We start from the raw sequence: 22,378 nt of genomic DNA, 5'->3' as shown, positions 1-22,378 counted from the left end.
TCTGCGGTGCGTTCCTTCAGTGAGGCATCAGCAGATTTAGCTTACGCAGCCCAAGCAGGCTTGAATGTAGGATTACCCACAGATTTAACAATAAGACACAATATGGCTGCCTCTAACCAGCTCTCTCTCTCACACATACACAGCTACAGACACACACAAGGCCAGTCCATGATGAGGGCGGACCACTGATATCAAGTATATCAATAAAGCTCAAAAATAAAAGGACACTACGGTATGATTTACAGCTCACATATGACTTGCAATAGATAGAATGACAACCCTTGCCATTGCCACTCTGGGCTGAAACGCAGAAACTGCACTATGTAACTTTGGTACAGCTGCACGAGAACTGCGTAACGGAGTTTGTGTCATCTGCAGTGGTAAAAAAAGTAAACTACACTTCCAATCTGTAGGAGGAGCCAAGAAGCCCCCTCAAAATAATTTTCACATAATGCTGGACAGAACAGGCTATAACGTAAAAGTAACAGGGACTATATCCTTGTGGGGGACACAGATTCTTGGATCTCAATGCGGATGATGGACGATTCTGAATCGATTCACAAAGGTCCAAAATCATTTTTGATCATAGCTTATAACAATGTTGACGGAACACAAAACACGGATGCTACGAAGTGCGGAAGTGCAGCGTTGGGCAGTCTCAGGTCTGCACGTAACAGAGATACAAGATAGATGACGAGAAATCCGACCGACAGCCTCTGCATTAAAGGCTAGTGTATTGAAGCACTTTGGCTTTGGTTGGCAACAACTATGCTTTCTCAAGGGCACCTCAGCCGTCACCGTTGCTCCCTTCTGCGGTGTCCGTTTCCTGCCTGCATCTCTGACCCTTAGGCTATGGCTATTCCAACAACCTGCTACGTGTGCATTTATACATGTAGTTTGGTTCTCTTGGCACTTTACATTTTAGTCCTGGTTTGCTTGGTGTGCATACTGACATATCTGCAATCAAACCAGAATGTGTCTGCAGGTACTGTGTGATCCAGGCAACAACTAGCGGACGGGACTTCATTTGCAGCACTGCGGTCATAGCGGGCAAACATCCAGTTGTTGGAGCATTATTGCCTTGTTCTCACTGCTTAACAATAATTTAGCACCATGCAACACAGCTCCGATGGCGATTAGTGGTCTCCTCCAAGCAAGATGTTGCATTGGCCTTTTCACAATGAAACTCTTTTTGGTGCAATTTTAGTAAAATCATTAAGCTGGCTCTCAGGATCAAGAGAAATTATTCGAGAAATATCGTCTGATCACATATTTTGGATGAAAATCAGCAGACACAGATACACAGCGGTCATTTCTTCTAGGGACATAGTCAAAAGGCAAAAAAGATCTGTGTAACCAGGCACAGAACCTGGTTCTAGCCATCAGGGTTCTTTCTGAGAGAGGCAGAGATAGAGAAAGGCAGAAAGAGGTAGAAAGATACAGAGAGAAAGAGGCAGAAAGAGAGAGAAATAGCCATCAGGGTTCTTTACAGAAATACTCCCATTAAGCTCCTTTTTTTTTTTTTTTTTTTAAAGGTGTAGGTACAGTATCATAACCATGTGAGGCTTAACGAAAAAAAATAAAAAAGACTCAAAATGAGTAAAATGTTACCCACAGTACAGTGACCGTTCATTGTAACGCGGTTACGTAATGCAGCAGTCATTCACACAATGTTATTTATATTATTTTTACACATTAACTCATGGACAAGTGATGTTGGTCTTCAGACAAACATGAGGACCCTGAAAACTTTAAAAAATGTTAAGCTCTGCCTCATATGTAAAAACGCAGCCCAGGTGGCTGTTTAAGAGAACGCAGAGAGTTAAACTGCAGCTGCATAATAGGCTGTTGCACCGTTATGGCATTGTACACATGCACAATAGTCACATGAGAGGACATGTAATGTAAAATAAAAAATATATATAAAAATATTTTGCTGCTTAAAACAAAAGTAAAATTCACTGTTCCTTGGAATTTTTACCAATGAAGGCCTAAATTGTTTATGTTATGATTGCATTATTAATAATACAACATGTGATCAGACATCTGGTGTAATTCCCTTTTCACTTTAAAATAAATAAATACATAAAAATACTATAATGTCAGTTTTTTAAACTGTTACTTTAAGCAGTTCCAGATTAGACACTTAAACATCTGTATAAGGTAAAAAGAGACCCTGTGCATGCTGTTACTGCAGCAGCCAAACCTCCCACTAGATTCGCTATACTCAGAACATGGCCCAGTTAAAAGTGGGGTTGCCAATTTACAGATGGATAAACGGCTGACATTTACGAGCATGTACCCGCCTGGCTTATTCTAACTCAGTTTCCCAGGATGCACCTGGCCCTGGGAAGGCCGAGAGTGGGCGAAAGCAGAAAGGGCTTCCCTGGGTTAATGCAAACGAGAAGACCCCCGAAAAAAAGTTAGTCAAGTGCGTACGCCCCCGTTGTGGAACATACCCCACCTCAGCGTGCTCGACTAAGGCTGTACGTGGCGGTGTGTCTGTGTGTGTGTACGTGTGCAGCCACATCAAGCAGCAGGTGTATCCTGTCTCAGAAGCAGTTGATGCTCCAAATCTGTTAAAAAGGCAGAAACCAGATGAGAAAAGGTGAGCGTTTTGTTTTCCTCTGACTTCAAAATGTCAGATCTGTCTCTGGCTGTTCAAAGCATGAAGGAAAAAAAAAGTTGCTCTGTGAGGTTAAATGATGCAGTACCGCTTCTTACCAACAGAGTGCAGCAAAGAACTGAACACCAACCCTGCAACTCAAACAAATCAGGGATCCTGGTAGCTCTTCATTCATTTCATCATCGGGTGAGACGAAGCGGCTCTGAGAACGGCTTCTCCTGCCCTTCATACACTCCTCCGTCCACAATCAAGTCAAATTCTGGCGTTCCCTTTACTGAAGCTGCAAGTTTGCTGGTATATAATTTTTTTGCTAATCGAGCCAACCTTGCTGCCCACATTATTCGACTACAGGTTAGCCAGAGAGAGAGGCAGAAAGAGACAGACTCTCTCACGCTTTGTCTCTTTCTCTACCTCTTTCTGAGAGAGGCAGAGATAGAGAAAGGCAAAAAGAGGTAGAAAGATAGAGAGAAAGAGGCAGAAAGAGAGAGAAAGAGCGAGAGAGAAGCAGAAAGACAAGGCGCGAGAGAGTCTGTCTCTTTCCTACCTCTTTCTGCCCCTTTTAGAAAGAGGAAGAGAGGAAAGGCATAAATAGGCAGAGACAGAGAGAACGAGGCAGAAAGAGGCAGAGAATGCGCGAGAGAGAGGCAGACAGAGGTAGAGAGAGACAAAGCGCGACAGTCTGTCTCTTTCTCTGCCTCTTTCAAAAAGAGGAAGAGAGAGAAAGGCATAAAGAGGCAGAGACAGAGAGAACGAGACAGAAAGAGGCAGAGAGAGTGTGAGAGAGAGGCAGAAAGAGGTAGAGAGAGAGACAAAGCGCAAGAGTCTGTCTCTTTCTCTGCCTCTTTCAAAAAGAGGAAGAGAGAGAAAGGCATAAAGAGGCAGAGACAGAGAGAACGAGACAGAAAGAGGCAGAGAGAGTGTGAGAGAGAGGCAGAAAGAGGTAGAGAGAGAGACAAAGCGCAAGAGTCTGTCTCTTTCTCTACCTCTTTCAAAAAGAGGAAGAGAGAAAGAGAGAGAAAGGCATAAAGAGGCAGAGACAGAGAGAACGAGGCAGAAAGAGGCAGAGTGTGTGTGCGAGAGAGCGGCAGAAAGGCAGATAAAGAGAAAGAGTGAGAGAGAGTAAGAGAAAAAGGCAGAAAAAAGCAGAACCAAGCAAGCAAGAAAGAAGGCATGAAAAAGACAAAGAGGCAGAGAGAGAGAGAGAGAGAGAGAGAGAGAGGGGCTGTATAACAGTAATACTGTTCACAGCACAATTTTAAAATGCTGAGGATTTAAAATGTATGACATATCTGATGTGTTAAAAATCTGTTCTGTGTTTATCAAGTACAAATAAGCTCATTCTCCCATGTGCACGTAAGAGAGGCACAGGATGAGACACAAGCAAACCTGGATGAAACAGTGCGAGGCTTTATCCTCTAAAAGGTACATGATTTTCAGCCGCAGTGAGCTGGAACACGGCCTGTGCTGTGGTGTTTAGCCTGCTAGCTAACCTCTCTAAGCCTAGATAGCCTTCAACGGGCCCAAACATCAGAACCGGTCTCACTTCACCATTCTGTTCCTCCAATCACCAGTCACCTGACTTCACGCTCTCAGACAGAAGCCTTTATCGATCGCGCACTTTGATTGTGTTGTGCTGCTGCTGCTGTTATAAAGGCCATCATAGTTTAGAGTGGGCTACAGGTTTCAAACCACAGGACAATCTTCTAAATTCAGCTTTGTCTCCTTCCAGCATCAGTCTCTCGACCTGAGTCACTCTGGTCTGAATGTTTAGAAGTGACATGAGTTTGTTCTGTGCTGAGCAGATCGTTATCCCGCTTACTAAGCTAACGCTAACCAGCTTCTCTCTTCTGATTCAGAGCAGATTAACATTTGCAACTGTTTTCAGGTTGATGGTTTGTGGAACGACTGTGTGCACAGTGGTCACCTAGTCTGAGACCCTGTGAGCAAACTGGACTTTGCATTTGATCATTTTTCAGTTTTAAAATAGTGCAGGATGAGATTGTACGGAAGCCACGCAAACGTAGAACCATCTGCATGTCTTGTGCGGCGTACACGACTCCCTGCCCCAGTCAATACAGTGTACAGCGGCCATTTCTTTTGACAGTATGACAGTTTCAAAGAAGTGGATATGGCCCAACCCTAAAAAAGTGTAGGTGTGCTGTAAAAATACTATTTTACAAAATAAACTGTAAACTGTCTAATCACTAATCTGCACCTTTGGACTACATACTGCTTTTGAGCTTTTACAAATGTAGGGACCAAGATAAAAAATGGCTATAATTCCCAAAAGATTAATGCAATGTGTATTAAGCCCCTGTGAATTGAAGCTGAATGTCTAAATCTATGTTCAAATCCATCATTGTGGTTCGAAATGAATTTGGGTCACTGTCCAAATACTTCTGATACCTAACCTGGTACTATCTGTATACAAAATAATAACCAAAGGAAAAACCTACTTCAATCATTAACTACTGAAACTACTGAATCTGTACAGTCCTTGCATGTGAGCCCATGGTACGGTACATTGTGCCATAGTCTCCACTGTATCCTACATTTAACATTATATATTTCCAATAAAGGAATTGTAGTGCTAGCATGTGGCTGTTTTACATCAATCTTCACTACCAGCAAGATATTTCAGGCCAGATTTGTAATGGGAGTTGAAGGAGCGGTGTTACAGAATCACATTTTCTGCTGATGTCGGCCCAGAACAGATACTAGGTCAGTGCTTTGTCTAGTTTTAACACCCTTAATCCTGGACAAGCAGGGAGAGAAAAAAAAAACCCTCATATGGGAGAAGAGAATGAAGAGAACAAAAGCATTGGACCTGGGTAAGTTTAAATATATATATTTTTGTTTTTATACACATCTGTATGAATATACATCATCTATTCTACAATCACTCTTTCCAGCTTCTTTCAGAACGTATTCTGGCTAAGCCATTCAGCCATCCCCAAAGCTCTAGCCCTCCCACGGTTAAGGTCAGGGGCCTATGGCATGTAGCCAACTCCGCCTAGCTGTGTGGTGTACGTAAAGCCAGCTCCACGTTAAGTCTTTGTTTGCTTTTGTGTGTTTGCTCTGAGGCAGGAGAGAAAAAGCACAGACAACAATAAGGCGGGCAGGCTCAGTCTTGTACTTGTGCTGCCACTGTGAGGAGAACCGTACAGAGATCTTCTGAACAGTGGCTAAACCCACAGACAGACCATCAAATTCTTCTACTGGTCTCTAATGGACAATTACAGAGTGACATCTATTCCTAAAAGGAAAAAACCATGCATGGCCACAGTCTACTGGACTATATGTCCAAATGTTTGTGGACACCCCTTCTCATGAATGCATTCAGCTCTTTTAAGCTGCACTCATTGCAGACACGTGTGCAAAGTCTCTGTGGAGAAGTACTGCTAATATATTAGGACTCTCTGGGGGAGATAAATATGAACCTATTGCCACCATGTCTCCTAATGCCAGGTGTGGACTAGAGGGGTATAAAGCCCCCCCCCCCCCCCCCCCAGCATTGAGCTGTGGAGCAGTGGAACTGTGTTCTGTGGAATGATTGATAGAGCTCTAGCCAGTACTTTTGGGATGAGTTGGGGATGAGGTGGAGTGATCATCCAGCAACCGGACTTCACAAAAAAAAAAAAAAAAAAAACAATTTTTAAATACCCTTGATTTCAGAAGAAACAAAGAATGAGCAGGTGTCCCAATACTTTTGTCTGTATGGGGCAGCTAGTCAAATTTGGAACAACTTTAATAATAAAACATTCTGTTCCTTTGTACTGTTAAAACAGCCAATTAGGGTATTAATAAGTATTTAAGCTGTGGCAGATTCTATTTTCCACGCTCTTGCTGGGGAAAATCCCCAGAGAGTCATACCAGCTGAGAAAAACACCCAGCATTTTCCATACCTTCTGTGTCCTGATGGCTCAGACAATTACTGCCCCTCACTATAACAAAACATCATGCTGTAAAACAGCTGCTTTTTAAAATGAAAAGTGAAACAGTTTATATAAAAAGATATTTAGCTACACATATAATATTACTAAAGATACGAATGTAAAGCAACTTCATGTAGCATCTGTACATAATATATCATTTATTTTAGATATTACCAAGCATGGTTGGAAATGGCATAGTCATAACTTTTTTTTAAATATATAAACATGTGACTCACCAATTCTGATTTTGATCAGCTTTCTTTAAGAATTATAAACAACAGCATGAAAGCAACATTTTGTTCAGCTTTTCAGCAATACTATTAAATATATAATAAGTGTGGACGAATCTTTAAGCCATTGTAAAATGTAAAAGAAAAGAAAATCCATATATTTGAAAAGCATATTCTAAAGTATATAACAAACATTATCGTGGAAGCATTAACAGGAGCGTTAAATAGCTTCCGGTCATGTTGTAAACACATGTCTAACATTTTTTTTTATTTACATTTTAAAAAAAAAATAATAAGCCTTTCATCCATGTCCAAGGGACTTCCACAGATAATTGCCCTTCAGTTGTTTTTCTTAAAGACCAGTGAGCGCTTGACTAAACTGTGAGGGCGGACCACATGGTGACTAAGAAAGGTCTACAGAAAGTGGTTTTGGGGTGTGTGACTGTGTTTGTGCTTCTGGCACCCTTGTGCGCATTGTGCATGGTCACCAGGTATGGCTGATCACTTTGAAAACCATCCGATTCTCGTCACTGTACAATAGTTCAGTGCAGCTCTACTTAAATTAACGGACTAAAAAGCTCAGTACCACACAGGAAGCACATGAAGTATCTCTAAGCACATTTGTATTATTCATACATAAAGGATGTTCGCTGGAGTCGTGTGTGAAGTGACAAATTATGAAGAGAGAAGCCAGAGAAGCCAATGAAAATAATTAAATGGATCTTGAAAACCATGTTTGTAACCCAAAGCAGGAACCTCTTTTTGTACTTGGATGGTAAGGCATTAAGTTGTACTGTCATTACAGGTAACTTGTACTATATGGGCAAGTACACAGTAGCCATGAGTTGCGTCACACCACAGACGAACATTGGTTTGTTCCACTGAATGCATAGATACGGGTGGATGACAAAGGTCTCTTAAGTCTAGATTCACTATTAGAACTGAAGAACTGGTTGGCAGAAATCAGCCAAGATCGCCTCACAATCAGCATTTCCAGTACAGTGTGACCCAATGATTTATCCGCATCTGCTTAACTAATACCTGGAAGTGACTCACCTGCTGCAGCTGGTTAGAGAGCGGATAAACATCAGTGCAACAGTTTCCCTTCTGGTTAAGCCCATCGGATGTGATTTCCATTTACAATGGCCTGCATCTTCTCACAGGCTTCAGATCGTTAATCATAAACCTTTAATCAAAAATGCATCTGCAATCTGTGAGTTCAAAGCAAGCATATTACTGCCGCATGTAAATGAAATCCACACACCTACACACTTACCCAAAGCTTCTGAACCATGCTGCCCTGCTTCAAGCTGGGTTATCATCATCATCATCTCCTCACTCTAAAGTGCATTCATGCTGCCCCCTCCTGGAGGAGACCAACAGGTGTCAGAGTGAGAGAGAAGTTCAGGGGCCACACCAGAACACCAGCACCTTCAACTGTGAGCACAGTCGCCATATCAGTGCAGTTACCATAGCAACTAGCTTTTTTTTTTTTCCCCCCTCCAAAGACGGACTCAGAGGTGGAGATACAGTGGTAGAGGGCACTGGGAACTCTGGGATTGGAGGAGAGAAGGGAAAATGTGTCCCTATATCCATGTCGTAGCGTCTAAACGAAGCTTGTGTGTCATTCCGAGTAACCAGCACAGACCAGGGAAATGCCTGAGGGACCGTTACATCATGGACTTACATGCTCGGTCTCTGCTCCACTGCACTTCATGCTTTTAGTTCTAGCGATGTTTAGACATTTTCTCCCACCCCTCCCCCAACCTACATATTAAAACAGAGAAAGAACCAAAGGAAGGTGGGGAAAGAATGAAAGCCTTTAGGAACGGGCGAACTAATTTATGCACAAATTACAGGGTAGATTTTCTATCGTCTCGCTCATCCTCTCTCCTCTCAGCTTCCATTCTCTAAATGCCGTGCACCAACTGATCTTAACAACCAATGACATCATCGCAGTAAATTCCCCAGAACGCCACTTGCTCGACACTAGCTCCAGCATGGATGCGGATGCGTGAGAGTTTGTGAATGACAAGGCTCCCTATTGCCGAGCAGCGGTCTCTGGAGAGGTCGCTTCATTGAGCCAGGTCGCTCCATTACAGGTGCCTGCCGCCTGAGGCTATTTTTAACACTGTGTGTCGCTGCCGTCTTAAGCTAGAAAACGCAGCACAGTAGGATTACCACAAGCTGTGAAACCAATGTTCTTACAGGGTCTACACCTATTCAATAGACTTTCTTCATACAAATTCTGCAAACAGTCTTACCGTTCCTCAAATTCAGTTTAATTTATTGCCCATTTGTAATTCTCATATATACCAGTTTTCATACGAACAGAAGAGTTATATGATATTTACTCTTTCACTCTAGGTCTTCTCTACTCATTAATGGCTCGTTCTCGGCAGCCTAAAGCTTCTCCACAAGACGTGCCATTACGAGTGTGAGATCTGAAGCAAGAGATTTAGTAAGAAGTAAGAGGAAAAACATTCCCTGAAGCAGAGGATCATCAGCTGATGGATGCAGTGATGTACACCCTCAGAGAAACACCATCACTAAAACACTGGACACAGAAAGAAAGAATAGTGTTCACTAAACAAACAAACAATAATGACCCGAGGATTTGAATCCCATTTGTTTTATGATTAATTGGGTAAAGTCTATAAATAAAGAGCTTTGGATTCATTTCCAACCTAACTGGAAATGAATCCCAGAATTCTGACAGGAGATCAAATCTAATATTAAAGACGTTTTCTTATTTTATCTACAGCCAGAAATCTCTTACTCTCAAGCCCTGCCACATACAGTGATCTAGTTCCTTTATCTTCACCACACCTAATACATACGTCTGCAATAGTCCCGTCCAATTGAGTTTTCCTGGTGCAATATAAACTCCCATACGCCAACTGTACTGCAAAAGTGTAAGGTGGGAGTCTGCAGATTGGGTTTGAGCTTTCATGCATGCTGATCTCCATTCTTTTATTCCTAAATCTACTTAAAGATCCTCTTGCCACGCCATGAGGATTCTGTGGATGTTGAAGATGCATTTTAGTTTTAGATTCTAACTGATTTCCAAAGGGATTCTGTATTAGCATACATTCCAATACAGATAAAGGGGGAATGCTCAGGAGCTGGCTTGGACCTTAAGGTAATTATATTTACATAACTATGAACTGTGTGTGAAGGTATATGAGCTGGACGTGAACCCAAACTAGACATGGAAGGGTTAACAGTGAGATTAAATAGAATGTTGGGCACGATGTGATGGATAACAGGAACTGGCTGCTGCTGCTACTCTCAGAAGACGTAGCTGTGAATATCTGCTAACTGGAGTCAACACTGCTGGGCTGGGCTATAGCCTCAGGGCTTCACAGATTCAGCAAATTTAACCCCACATCTGCACTCCTTCACAGCTTCCTCTCTAATTGGACCAAGTTTCACAGTGTGGTTTCGCTTCTACCTGTATGCAGATGGTAAAGTGAATGATGCGCTAATAGCCACGCTACCTTTTGCTCCATCAGCCTGGAACGGTCTTGTTGTCAATCGGGCCGGGGACAGACAGCATGCCGGATACATGCGCATTAAAATATGAACAAGCATTCCACTCCATTAAGTTTAGGTCATAATAAGAGAGACCAGATAGTTACGGATAGCTGAAGACAACCCTGACCTGTTAGCAGGAAGGGAAAAAGGCAGATGGCAAGGCAAAGAAAGGAAAGTAACGGATGAAACGAGAACACCGAACAGGGAAGAGAGAGGAGGCGGGAGTCAGGCGTGAGTGAGCAAGAGTAACAACTTCAGGAACTGATCAACAAGACTGATACTGAAGGCATTTTTTGGCTGGATGCAGTCTTTTCTTAACTGTACGCATAGTTTTGTCATAACTGCACACAGACTTGTATTCAAAGCCCAACCGCCCACTCACACCGCTCTACCCATCCACCCACACACTTAAAATCACGCACACACACACACACACACACACACACACACACACACACACACACACACACACACACGTTCATTTGGCTGTTCAAACTCTGAAGCATAGCCTAAGGACTGAACAAGAGGATCCATGTCCACTCTATAAGCTAGGCAGGCCTCATAGAGAGCACTTGTGAAATGGCAGAAGCATTAGGTGTAGTGAGCAGAATCGAGGCACTGATAATGAATAGATAAACCACGATCAGAGGGACTGACATCTGTGTACTCTGAGGAACAAACAAACAACAAAAACCCCACTTACTTGACAGTCAAAGTCCTGGAAGTTTCGGCCATTCTGTAAGAAAAGGGCAAAGAGAAGAGATGAGGTGAAAAGGAACGACTCATGACTTCGTAATGTGAAATACACTATATGGACAAAAGTATTGGGACACCCACACATTCATAGTTTCTTACTATTCATCAAGAGTATTGAGAAAAGCGCTTCTCTTGCGGTCGTTCGAGTTTGGAGCATTGCTGTGAAGATTCCCTTTAACCCACACCCCATTTCCACCCCAACCCACACTCATCCCATGCCGTATTGGATGGAGCACCATCATTCCAGAGAACAGTTCTACAACTCAATTCTGAGGGGGCTTGATACCCCTCTAGTCCACACCTGGCATTAGGCATGGTGCAAATATGTTCATGCATCAGCTCCAGAGAGTACCATTATATTAGCAGTACTTCAAGTAGCTGAGTGCATTTATTAGAAGGGGTGTCCACAAACATTCTGACATTTAATGTATGTTCAGACTTCAGCACAATCAGAACAAAGGTCATTTACATACATCAGTCTTAAGGCTTATTTATACATTTGAAAATGAAGATCTAAAATTAAACATTTTGAATGATGTAGCAGTCACTGACTACATACTTCCATCCATCCATCTTTTAATTTGACATGGATATTAAGTACTTCCACTAGAGGGCAGTTCAGAGTCAGACGTTTCATGGTGACGGTGGAGGAGGTTGTGATAATTAACTAACTACAAAAAAAAAAGGTACAAAAGAGGCAGTGCTGTAAACTGTGTCAAGGCATCAGTTTCTTATTTATTGTGTTTCACACATACTAGATAAAAGCAGAGTATGGACAGAAGGCTCCTTCTGTTTCCATATCCATATTTAATGCTTAGCATAAATGAGCCTTTGAAGAGACAATAACAAACATCATGTGAAATTCTACAGGATAAAGACAGGTTGGAAAATGGTCATTTGGTTGAAGAGGTGGTAAATAACGGTAATGGAATGGTATAATAGAAAATGGTCAATAAAAGATGTATAGAAAATATATATTAAATAAATAAATAATCATAAATAATGATGGGTGAATAGTAGTCCCATTGTGTAAAGCAGCTTCACATCTTTCCATCATCCAGCTTTAGTCTTAATAGTGAAATCAAAACATCATAAAAACATTATTTTCATACATTTTTACATCAGTTTCATAAAACTAACAGCTGCACAATGCAGGTAAGTGTAAGAATCTGAGCTCAAATTGTGATGGCTCCAAAACATCAGGCTGGTCTTATGGGCTGTTCCTGGTATGCAGTGGTCAGTACCTTCTAAAGGTGGTTCAAGGAGGGACAACCTGTGAAGTGGTAAAACGGTCATAGGTGCCTAAGGCTTTCTGAACTCAACAACGGCTGCTGGACCTAAGCTTGTTTAAATTAAATGGCCAGACATTGTTACTAAATTACGAGCATGAGCCAGCCAAAGAGGTCATTCTACGGCAATGGAACACCGACAAACCATGTCGTCTGCTTCAAAAGTAGTGTTTGTTCACGTGTTAGCCCTACTAAGGATAAAGCTAACTTCCGCTAGCTTGGTAATTGGGATTTGCTTGTTATGAAAGCGTCCAGCTATTTTTGGCATGACGAATGTATAAAAAGGTACACTAATGACCAGTAAAAGCTTGTTACAAGCTCACTGCACAGGAGTTTAGTCTTTCCTCCTCCGGCCTATTCGCAGCTTTCCTCTCCTCGACTAAATGAGTTTCACGAAGCATCAGCTCATCTCTGGCTTTCTCAGCCGATGAGCAAATCGTTCTCTACACCAGTGTGCTGTGATGGATGGATGGGAGTCTGGGTTCAGATGGCATTCACAGAGTAGATCAGTCTCTGATTCCAGCACAGCTCTCGGAGCTTGGCAAGCAGGAGCCTGGTATCCAAGGGTAACCAGCAGCTCCGCAGCAGAGCCTGAGGGGGAAAGTCTTGAATCGATCTGAGATGCAAATCAGACTTATGAGATCGGGGGGCATGAGACCGAGATGATTGAGTGATGGTGGCGTTTAACGGAGGGGTGAATTTTATAAGGGCCCGGCTCGGAAACTCCTGGGAGCTCGTGATTTGTTCCAGTTTTAATTCCTGAGATTTTATGGCCTGTATTATAAATCCTTACAAACAGCATTAGCTCAGTTAGTGGAACGGTAGGGGAACGATATCTACCCATGTATCATACATAGTCATAACAGCACCTCCTTGTTTCTACACTCATTCTCCATTAAATCAGCTCCACTTACCACACAGGAGCACTTTGTAGTTCTATAGTTACAGTCTGTAGTCCACCTGTTCCTCTACATCAGAACCCCACAGGACTGACCACCACAGAGCAGATAGTATTTGGGTGGTGGGTCATTTTTGGCACTGCAGTGACACTGTGCTGATCCACTTGTATCAGCAAAAGTAATTCGAAATTCAAAGTAATTAAAATGAAAATGAAATTTTTTTACAGTCTACATGAGGAATTGACCTTCACCAAAATCATCTCCCAAATTTTGTTAATGGGGAAAGAAGAATGAAGAAGTAGTATGATCATGACGATTCATAGCTTGAACTGACCACGTAAAAGCACAGATATTGAAAGAGGGAGAGAACACTAATTATTTTGCTGTATTTATTGCTTAGTGCTTTGCTTATTATTATTATTATTATTATTAGGCACCTAAAGAAGGTATTGACGCAGATTTTTGTTTTAGGGGTTTTGATCAGACGATCATATGTAAATGGAATCTATGTTGACTGGTTGCCCTGTACTGTGCAAAGCAACCCAGTTGGAAACAGACACTTAAATTCCACATGAAGGAATCACTAATTCATTACTCACAAAAAAAAACAAAAAAAAAACTGAACTGCCCTCTACACCAACAGCTGCAAACCAACCCTGATAACGGATAATTTAGCAATATCTGTTCTACTTTATCTGTACCTTCCTACACTGCTTCTTCTCTGCATGCAGCGGGACTTCTGTGAGTTTCTCTCTCTGATGTAAAGGGGAAGCCACCATCATTGTCGAGCCAACTAATCAATCCATTATTCATCAAGCCAACGAATTGAGGAGACTGGCTGTCAACATTTTCTTTTAATTTTCCACGCTATTGACAATGTCAATTAGTTGATGCAGCCCTAATTCAGAGTGAACAGGCAGGGCTAAACTGCTGTGGGCTGAATCAACCAGACGCAGATCAACCCATTATTTGTAGTGACATCTCAAAAAACAGATGATGTTTCTCACTTTTCTTTCATTACTTATGCTGGCTGAGTTGTTCCTAGGTTATAAAGGTAGGGAAAAAGGCAGAAGCCACCGTCAGAAACCACCGTTGATTCTGAAAAGTTTTAAAAGCTCATAAAAGTAGGGAAACCTTGATTTACCATGATATGGAGCATATATATATATATATATATAAAAACACACATAAACCCGAGTGAGCCGCTTAATGATGTTTTGTGCATCTAAGGTATCTAAGATTTGGTGGGAAAGGAAGTAGTCTCTTTCTGCTGTTGATGTTCAGTGCCCGCGTAGTGCTGGCCAGTATGACCTTAAATCAGTATCATGATTACCTAAACATTTTGCCTCTACTGTGATTACCGAACAATTACAAGAGCTGCAGGAGTTGCTCAATTGGCTCGGATTAAGTTTGAGTTCTCCTCCACGTTGCATCCAAGATGCAGACAGGGTAGTATATGATTAAGGGGACAGTATAGAACACACACAGTGGGGGGAAAAGTACTAACAGGGCAGGATTATGTGGATTAGAGCTTCTGAATGTCTGTTCAGACTCGTTTTCGATGAACTTCCCAGCCCAATGTCTGTGTGTGACTGACTGTGTATTAGAATACTTACCTTGTCTGTCAGAAGGGGCTTAATCTCAGTTAACTGCACATCCTGTAGCTCGTCCATTCTCACAACTGGCAGCTGTCTATAATAGAGACAGAGACAGAGAAAGAGAGAGAGAGAGAGAAAGATCAGTGGTGTTAACATTGCTAATGACAGCTACTAAAGCCCTCATTGTCTGCGTTAACCATATTCAGATGAGTCCAATGTTTTATTCATTGTGCTGACCCTTCGGAATGTCAATGAAGGCTTGCATGTCTCTGAAAGCCATTATGTAGTCTCACGTTAGTCAGTGTATGACATCATTAAGCACTTTTTTTTGTCTGTCTGGGGACCAATTCTGCACAGGAGACATGTGCTCCATATCAACAGCAATACAATGACACAGGACCGTGTTGTACGGCCGTCTCCACCGCCCCCCGGATTACACCAGTTTACAGCTGAACGGCGAGTACAAATGATGGTACAAACCACTGGCACTTTATTAGCGGTAGTCATATTACTGGTGTCATTACAAGTCATTTTAGGAAGCGGGTTAGAAAACAATGCTACCATCTGCAGGGAGTTTGAAAGTGACTCCTTCCTCATGCCAGGAGCAGGGATGGCGGGGTAATGAGAGGGTGATGAAATGAAGGAGAGAAGGATGGAAAAATGAGCACAGGGCCTTGGGTAGTGTTAGCAAGAGGAGAAAGGGCTGACAGAAGGTGACAGGGTCACTGTGTGTGCACACACCAGACAAATGATTTGGACAGGAGGTTGCCTGGACAGCCTCTCTGCTGAAGGGAGTGACCAGTGCACGCTAACCGCATGCAGAACAGGTAAAGCACAAGACGACTCCTGTTAGCTTTATGAAAGTCACGGCCCTATTGACTGGAGGAGGACTGGTCAGAGGAGTAGAGGGCTGATGGTGAGCATTACCGATCTTTTTAACAGTTCATTCAGAACCAAATCATTACCAAATATACCCATGTGTTTAGTGTTTCAGTAGCCAGAGCAGCATTAGTCATCAGTGCTCAACAGTTTGCCATAACTGCAACAATTAGGGATGAAGTGGAGGACTAAGAGTGATGGCAACCCACTCACTAGAACTCCCCCCTTCATTTACATTTACGGCATTTAGCAGATGCTCTTATCTAGAGCGACTTACAAAAGTGCTTTGCTATTTACTTAAGGATAACCTCAGCTAGTTTGAATGTGACCATAGTACTCTAGGTGGCTATTCGTCCAAGTATTCTCTGAAGAGGTGGGTCTTCAGTCGGTGTTTGAAGACAGCGAGCGACTCAGCCGTTCGGACACCCAGGGGAAGCTCATTCCACCACTTTGGTGCCAGGACACAAAAAGCCTGGACGCTTGTCTTCCGCGGATTTTGAGGGATGGCGGGTCGAGTCGAGCCGTACTTGAAGCTCAAAGGCTCTTGGTGCAGAACGGCTTTTGACCATTGCCATCAGATACGGAGGGGCTGGTCCGTTCTTGGCTTTGTAGGCCAGCGTTAGGGTTTTGAATCTGATGCAGGAAGCAGCTACAGGAAGCCAGTGAAGAGAACACAGCAGTGGAGTAACATGGCTGAATTTAGGGACATTGAAAACGACCCGTGCCGCTGCATTCTGGATGAGTTGCAGAGGCCTGATGGTGCGCAGAGGGAGACCAGCCAGAAGAGAGTTGCAGTAAATCTGGAAGTGACGAGAGACTGACTGACTGGGCGGCCTCTCTAGAGAGGAAGGGTCGAATTCTCCGGATGTTGTACAGGAGAAATCTGCAGGACCGAATTACGTTTGCAACATGACTTGAGAACGATAACTGATCATCCATGACTACAGCAAGGCTTTGAGCTTCTGTAGAAGGAGTGACCAGTGAGTTCCAGAAACCCAGCTCTTATACATCAGCCATCACCACATACATCCCATACATCAGCTGGCCAGCATCACAATGGGAGCGATGGGGGAGGGAATCTGTAACTGACTGGCCAAGACACTAGCCTACTGATAACGAAAGTAATCAATGCCCACAAGAAGGACAGAAGAAGATAGCTACGCATTTTAGGCTTGCAGTTTCAGGGCAACTCCAGCGGCCAAGATGAGATCTGGATGACAAAGAAACTGAGTACGCCCGCAAATCCAAACCCCCTGCATGTGAATGTCAAGCTATCTGTGCAAAGGCTAAAGCTGAAGAGAGGATGGCTTCCACAACAGGATAATAATACAATATATATATATATATATATATATATATATATATATATATATATATAAATAAAAGATGAAAAGCTTTTGGAATGGCCCATTCAGTCCCCGGACCTGAACATCATAGAAACCTTATAGATGGACTTTTAAACAAGCTGTTCTTAAAACTAGAGGCTTTCTGTAAAAAGGAGTGGGAACAATTCCAACTACAAGAACTGAAAGCTTTTTAGCTGCTTCAAAAAGCAAAAGGGGGTTCTTTGTACTGACTCTATAAGGTGCCCAAAGCTTTGTACAGGCCACACTGATGCTATGAAAGTCAGTGTAACTGTGCATCAGGATTTGCTAAAAGCATTGTGGACTTGAGCCTTTCTTAAGACCGTGCATCTGGCAATTTCTGAAACAAGCTGAGATCAAAACCAGCAGTATTTAGTCATCTGGCATCACATGCTACACTGACTTCCACATGACAGACAGACACAGACAGATCCACTCACTTCCCACAGTGGGAGACGAGCTGCCAGAGGCTCTGGCTCGTTCCACATCTGAGTGTTTCTGAGACCCTAGACCCTCTATTCTTTCAGCTCTACTGTCAGACAACCTTGCCTCCCAATCCTCGCCATAACCTCATCACCATATAAAAGGATACAAAAAAGAACAGGAGTGAGGAGAACGGCACTTCTGTGGCCCTCAGCAGTAACCTTGCTCATCGTGCCAGGCTCGGTTAGATGAATGCGAAGCGAGAGAGTGTGTCCCTTATGAGTCCAAGCTGAGCTGATCAGAAGCACAGGCATCCAATGAATGTGCCACTTCTTGCTGGTTCTGGTCTCATTTGGCCAGCCGGGCTCTGGAATGTGCTTCATGTGCTAGCAGTCTTGCCCAAAGAATCGGGTCGCTATAGCACATTGCTCTTGCACTGGCCACGGATTATACTGCAGTCTGTAGCCGGCAAAGTGGAACGGTCCTGCTGTGCTACTGTTTTTACAGGTTATTGTAGAGATAGCATATAGAGACGCCAGTTTTGTTTTGCTTTTTTTGTTTTTCTGCCTGATTTAGCTGAGCCAATGAACCCACCCCACTCACTAGGACTCCTCCCATCACTTGCATACATGTGAAATCGGCCACCACCTCTTTTTTGCCAGTGCAGCATTACTAGGCAGCCAGTGCACTCCGAGGAAAGCACCAGAAACCCAGCTCTTATACATCAGCCATCACCACATACATCCCATACATCAGCCGGCCAGCATCACAACGGGAGTGAAGGGGGAGGGAATCTGTAACTGACTGACCGCAATACTGGCCTACTGATAACGAAAGTAATCAATGCCCACAAGAAGGACCCTAGACCCTCTATTCTTTCAGTTCTACTGTTAGACAACCTGTCCCCCCCAATCATTGCCATAACCTGATTCCCATATAGCAGGACACAAAAAAAAGAACAGGGGTCAGGAGACCTGCACTTCAGGTGATGGTCCGACAGCGATCGCATGTCTACTCAACATCGTTACCGCAGAATTAGCAGCTTGCCGATCTCACCCAGCATCGATATCGCAGTGTTGGCGAACATGCAGCCGGCCTTACCCAGAATTGCTACCGCCAGCCTTGCCCAGCATCGCATTTGTGCCGTTAGCATCACTACCGTGCCCATCACTGGCCTCACCAGCATCACTATCATGTGGAGTTATTTACAAGCCATGGTCATGAGATCCTGGGACCTTCACATCTAAAAACTAGTAGATATGTGGTCTATATCTTCGTGCTCTAAGGGCAAGGCTTCAGTCCTTCACCAGGCAGGGTCACATGAAATGATACATGAAACATAATAGATCATATTATAATAATATATAAATATATAAAATAAGTATAAAAGTCATTTTATACCGCCCACCCCTAGTTGAGGTATAATGGTGATAACATGCTATTCAAAAGCCACAAATTATTTTTATGTATATGTAGTTCATCAGGGTTCCTGGGTTATGATATCCATAAACATAAGCATATCATATTGTCCAGCCTTATAAAGGAGAGGCTGACTAGCTCACATTCCAGGTTTCCCAAGACAGGCTTTACTCAATAATTCTGTGCCCAGTGATAGTTAACCATGTTACCACTACAGTGTCCTCCTGTAACATGATTCATTTTATGGATAACAATGTTTTCCATGCCTGGAAAACTACTCACAGATTTTCCAGCTTTCCCAGTATGTGTGGGAATCCTGTATACTACCTACAGGTACAGTATGCCAAGGGATGCCAAGTATGAACATGTGCATCCCAATAAAATAACTTGGTTTGAGGGCAAGGTGTGTGAATGACGCAAAGGCTGAACATTACTAGCAACAGGCCACTGTACAGTAAAACGAGGCCAGCTTTTGTCTCGTCTCTGTTGTTGACGGCGCTCCTTTCTCAGACTGTAGGTGAAGAGCTAAATCTCTTCTAAATGAGTGTGTGTGGGCTGGGTGAGGGTTAAAGAAGCAGTAATATGAGGCTCCATTGCTACGCCGTAACTCTCCTCCCTCCATCTCCATCAGCAACAACATAGCGAAGCTGCGAGTTCCTCTTTTGCTCCTTCATCCTCCAATGCATGCTTCGGTCTCTATTTCCATTTCTCTCGTCCGCCCTTAATTAACTACGAGGGCGAGGATTTGCAGATGAGAGTGTAATTGCAGTCTTTTGGAGACCTCGGAGAAGAGCAGAGCATTGGGGGGCATTCGTGGGTGGAAAGACAGAGGAGGAAGGGGGGGGGGGGTCTGTTTTAATATAAAGTGCTAATCAAAGGGAGCACAAATTGAGATGGTTTATGGTCTCTGCATATCGCACTGGGATGTCAGATCATTAAGGCTGTAATGCGTCCATGTGCTCCAGAGTGTGAGTGGCAATGCGAACAATTAAGAAAACTACAAAACACACAAAGCTGTTATGCCACAGACTGCACAGGTTCTGCTGGGCAAATGAACTGTGTTTAAATGTTTGTGTTTGGACACCCCTTTGAATCAATGCATTCAGCTACTTTAACGTTGCACCCATTGCTGACACAGATATGCAAATGAACACACACACACACACACACACACACACACACACACACACACACACACACACACACACACACACACACCTTGTCTAGTCCCTGTAGAGAAACACCTCTAACAGATAAGGACTCTCTGGAGAAGGAATCTATTGGCACCATTGCCTAATGTCAGGTGTCAGGCATGGGCTAGAGGGGTATAAAACCCCCAGCATGGAGCTGTGGAGCAGTGGAGCTGTGGTCTCTGGAATGATGGATGGTGTGCCACCCTATACTTTTGGGGGGCTGGGGATGAGATGGGGTGGTGATCATCCTAATGCTGTAGTCCTAATGCTGTAGTCACTGAATGCAATAAAGTCCTCACAGCAATGATGAACAGCAACCAACATCTAGTAGAAAGCCTTACCTAGACAGTAGAGACAGAAAGCAGGACAAACTCCTAATATCCCTGATTTTGGCAGACACAATTATCAAGGTGTTAATTTTGTTCATATAATTTGGCTTAAGCTAAGAGTTTGGGAATTAATAAAGTTAAAATAACAAAATACAAACAAAAATAAATAAATATATAAAGTGCAGCACTGTGCGACCGGCACTAGGCACTGTTCTTCACACTGTTTAATGAAAAGCATAAATCAGGAAAATGAGCACTGAAGTCTAGCTAATTGCACGACTAACATAACAGCCAAGTGACTAACAGCTAAATATAATTATTAGTACTAAACTATTGTGGAAATAACTGTAGGGATCGCAAAATCTGCAACCAGCCCAAATACACTGGACTGGTTATCAAAAGGAAACACAGACAGTTAGAAAGAAAAAAAAAAAAAGGGGGCACTGCTATTTCAGTGACAGACAGCTCCATTTCTGTCTGGCGTTTCCAGCTGGGATTGAGATGGAGGGTTATGAATAGGTATGACAAATAGTCTACAATCCAGGCAGATGACTATGAACAGGTTTTTGGTCATGCAGCAGGTGGCAACTGAAAAATTATGAAATAAAAAAGAAAATAAATGAATTGCTTGTGCATTAAAGAGTGTTTCAGTGTGTTCCGCTCAGGCTATATTAAACACCCAGAGCTTCAGAGGACAACACTCTTGTTGGTTTGAGAGAGGCAGACAGGTCTTCTAGCGCCTGTGTGTCAATCACACTCGCCACAAGTCAAGATACCAATCAGCTAAGCTTAGCACGGCATGTTGCTAACTTGCGAACACCTTACAGCAAGGTTTCTGGATGCAACTGGATGCACTTTAAATGTAATGCCCGTACTAGGGATGGATGGTATGACCAAAGTGCTTTTTTTATTCAAAATCTGTAGGTTTGCAGCTTATTTTTGTGTCAAGAATACATAGAATGTCTTAATGTCTAAAATAACAAATAAAGATTGATTATAAAGGGCGTGAAATGTTTCAGCTGCAGAATGTAAACAATGTTTATTGTGCAAACTGCATCATATCAAAAACACAAGACTCACTAGGCTTCTAGGTTACAGGTTATTCACCTAGAAATTAGAGCTGGGCAATATGACAATATTTTATTGTATTGTGATACATTCTGTTTCCATAATATACCATATGCTTTTCTAAGCAAATTGAGGACATAATCTGTGCTTAAAGAACACTGATCCTAGTGTTCATTACAGGGTTCATTGCAAACTGTGTAATTAGACTGTGCAGCGGATGTATTCAGTACAGGAGAGGATATGAAAAGTAGTTTTTAAGAATCTAGTCTGTGATTACGTGTATTGTGATAAATATCATGAAAATGTCTTCAAATATCGTGATATGGTATTTTTATCGCCCAGCCCTACTAGAAATGACCCTGAATGAGCATTTTGTAACTTGCAGCGTGGTCAGAAAGTCCCGGTGTGTATAGTATAATATAATTCTAGGTGTGGCCTAGAGGGGTATAAATCCCCCCAGCATTGAGCTGTGAAACATTATTTTCTGGAATGATGGAAAGAATACTTTTGGAAAGAGTTGAGGAGAGAATCTATTAGAAATCTTTCTTACTCCAACAAAAGGACAGTATAAACTCTTTTTAATACCCTTGGTTTCAGAAGAAACAATGAATGAATGAGCACATGTCCCAATACTTGTGTCCACACAGACAACGCAGAAATGCAGCACACATTATGAAATAGGCAGAGCTAGCTACAGCTGAAGTGATAAATGTGTGGCGTTGGGAAAGTGCCTAATTATGTAAGAAATATGGCATTATCCCAGGACTGGCCTACATATGTTAGAAAGTGATTAATCGGAACATTTGAGCGTGAACAATGCTATTCCAATTCTT

The 22,378-nt window shown here is 42.7% G+C and overlaps 1 protein-coding gene across 2 annotated transcripts in view; it reads right to left on the bottom strand.

Moving 5' to 3' along the window:
• The window catches only part of ndrg3b (ndrg family member 3b), a 71,502-nt gene that overhangs the window by 27,114 nt on the left and 22,010 nt on the right, over positions 1-22,378 (bottom strand). For both annotated transcript variants that reach the window (XM_072696447.1, XM_072696448.1), the window contains exons 2-3: positions 14,889-14,964; positions 11,032-11,064 (exon numbers count right to left, since the gene is read on the bottom strand). In XM_072696447.1, the coding sequence (XP_072552548.1) occupies positions 11,032-11,064; positions 14,889-14,945 (90 nt within the window). In that variant the 5' untranslated portion in view covers positions 14,946-14,964. The remainder of the gene's footprint in view (positions 1-11,031; positions 11,065-14,888; positions 14,965-22,378) is intronic.

This window comes from Salminus brasiliensis, chromosome 14 (genome assembly GCF_030463535.1).
Source record: "Salminus brasiliensis chromosome 14, fSalBra1.hap2, whole genome shotgun sequence".
Taxonomy (NCBI): Eukaryota; Metazoa; Chordata; class Actinopteri; order Characiformes; family Bryconidae; genus Salminus; species Salminus brasiliensis.
The sequence above is the reverse complement of the archived record's forward strand: the minus strand, read 5'-3'. Positions and strand labels throughout refer to the sequence as shown.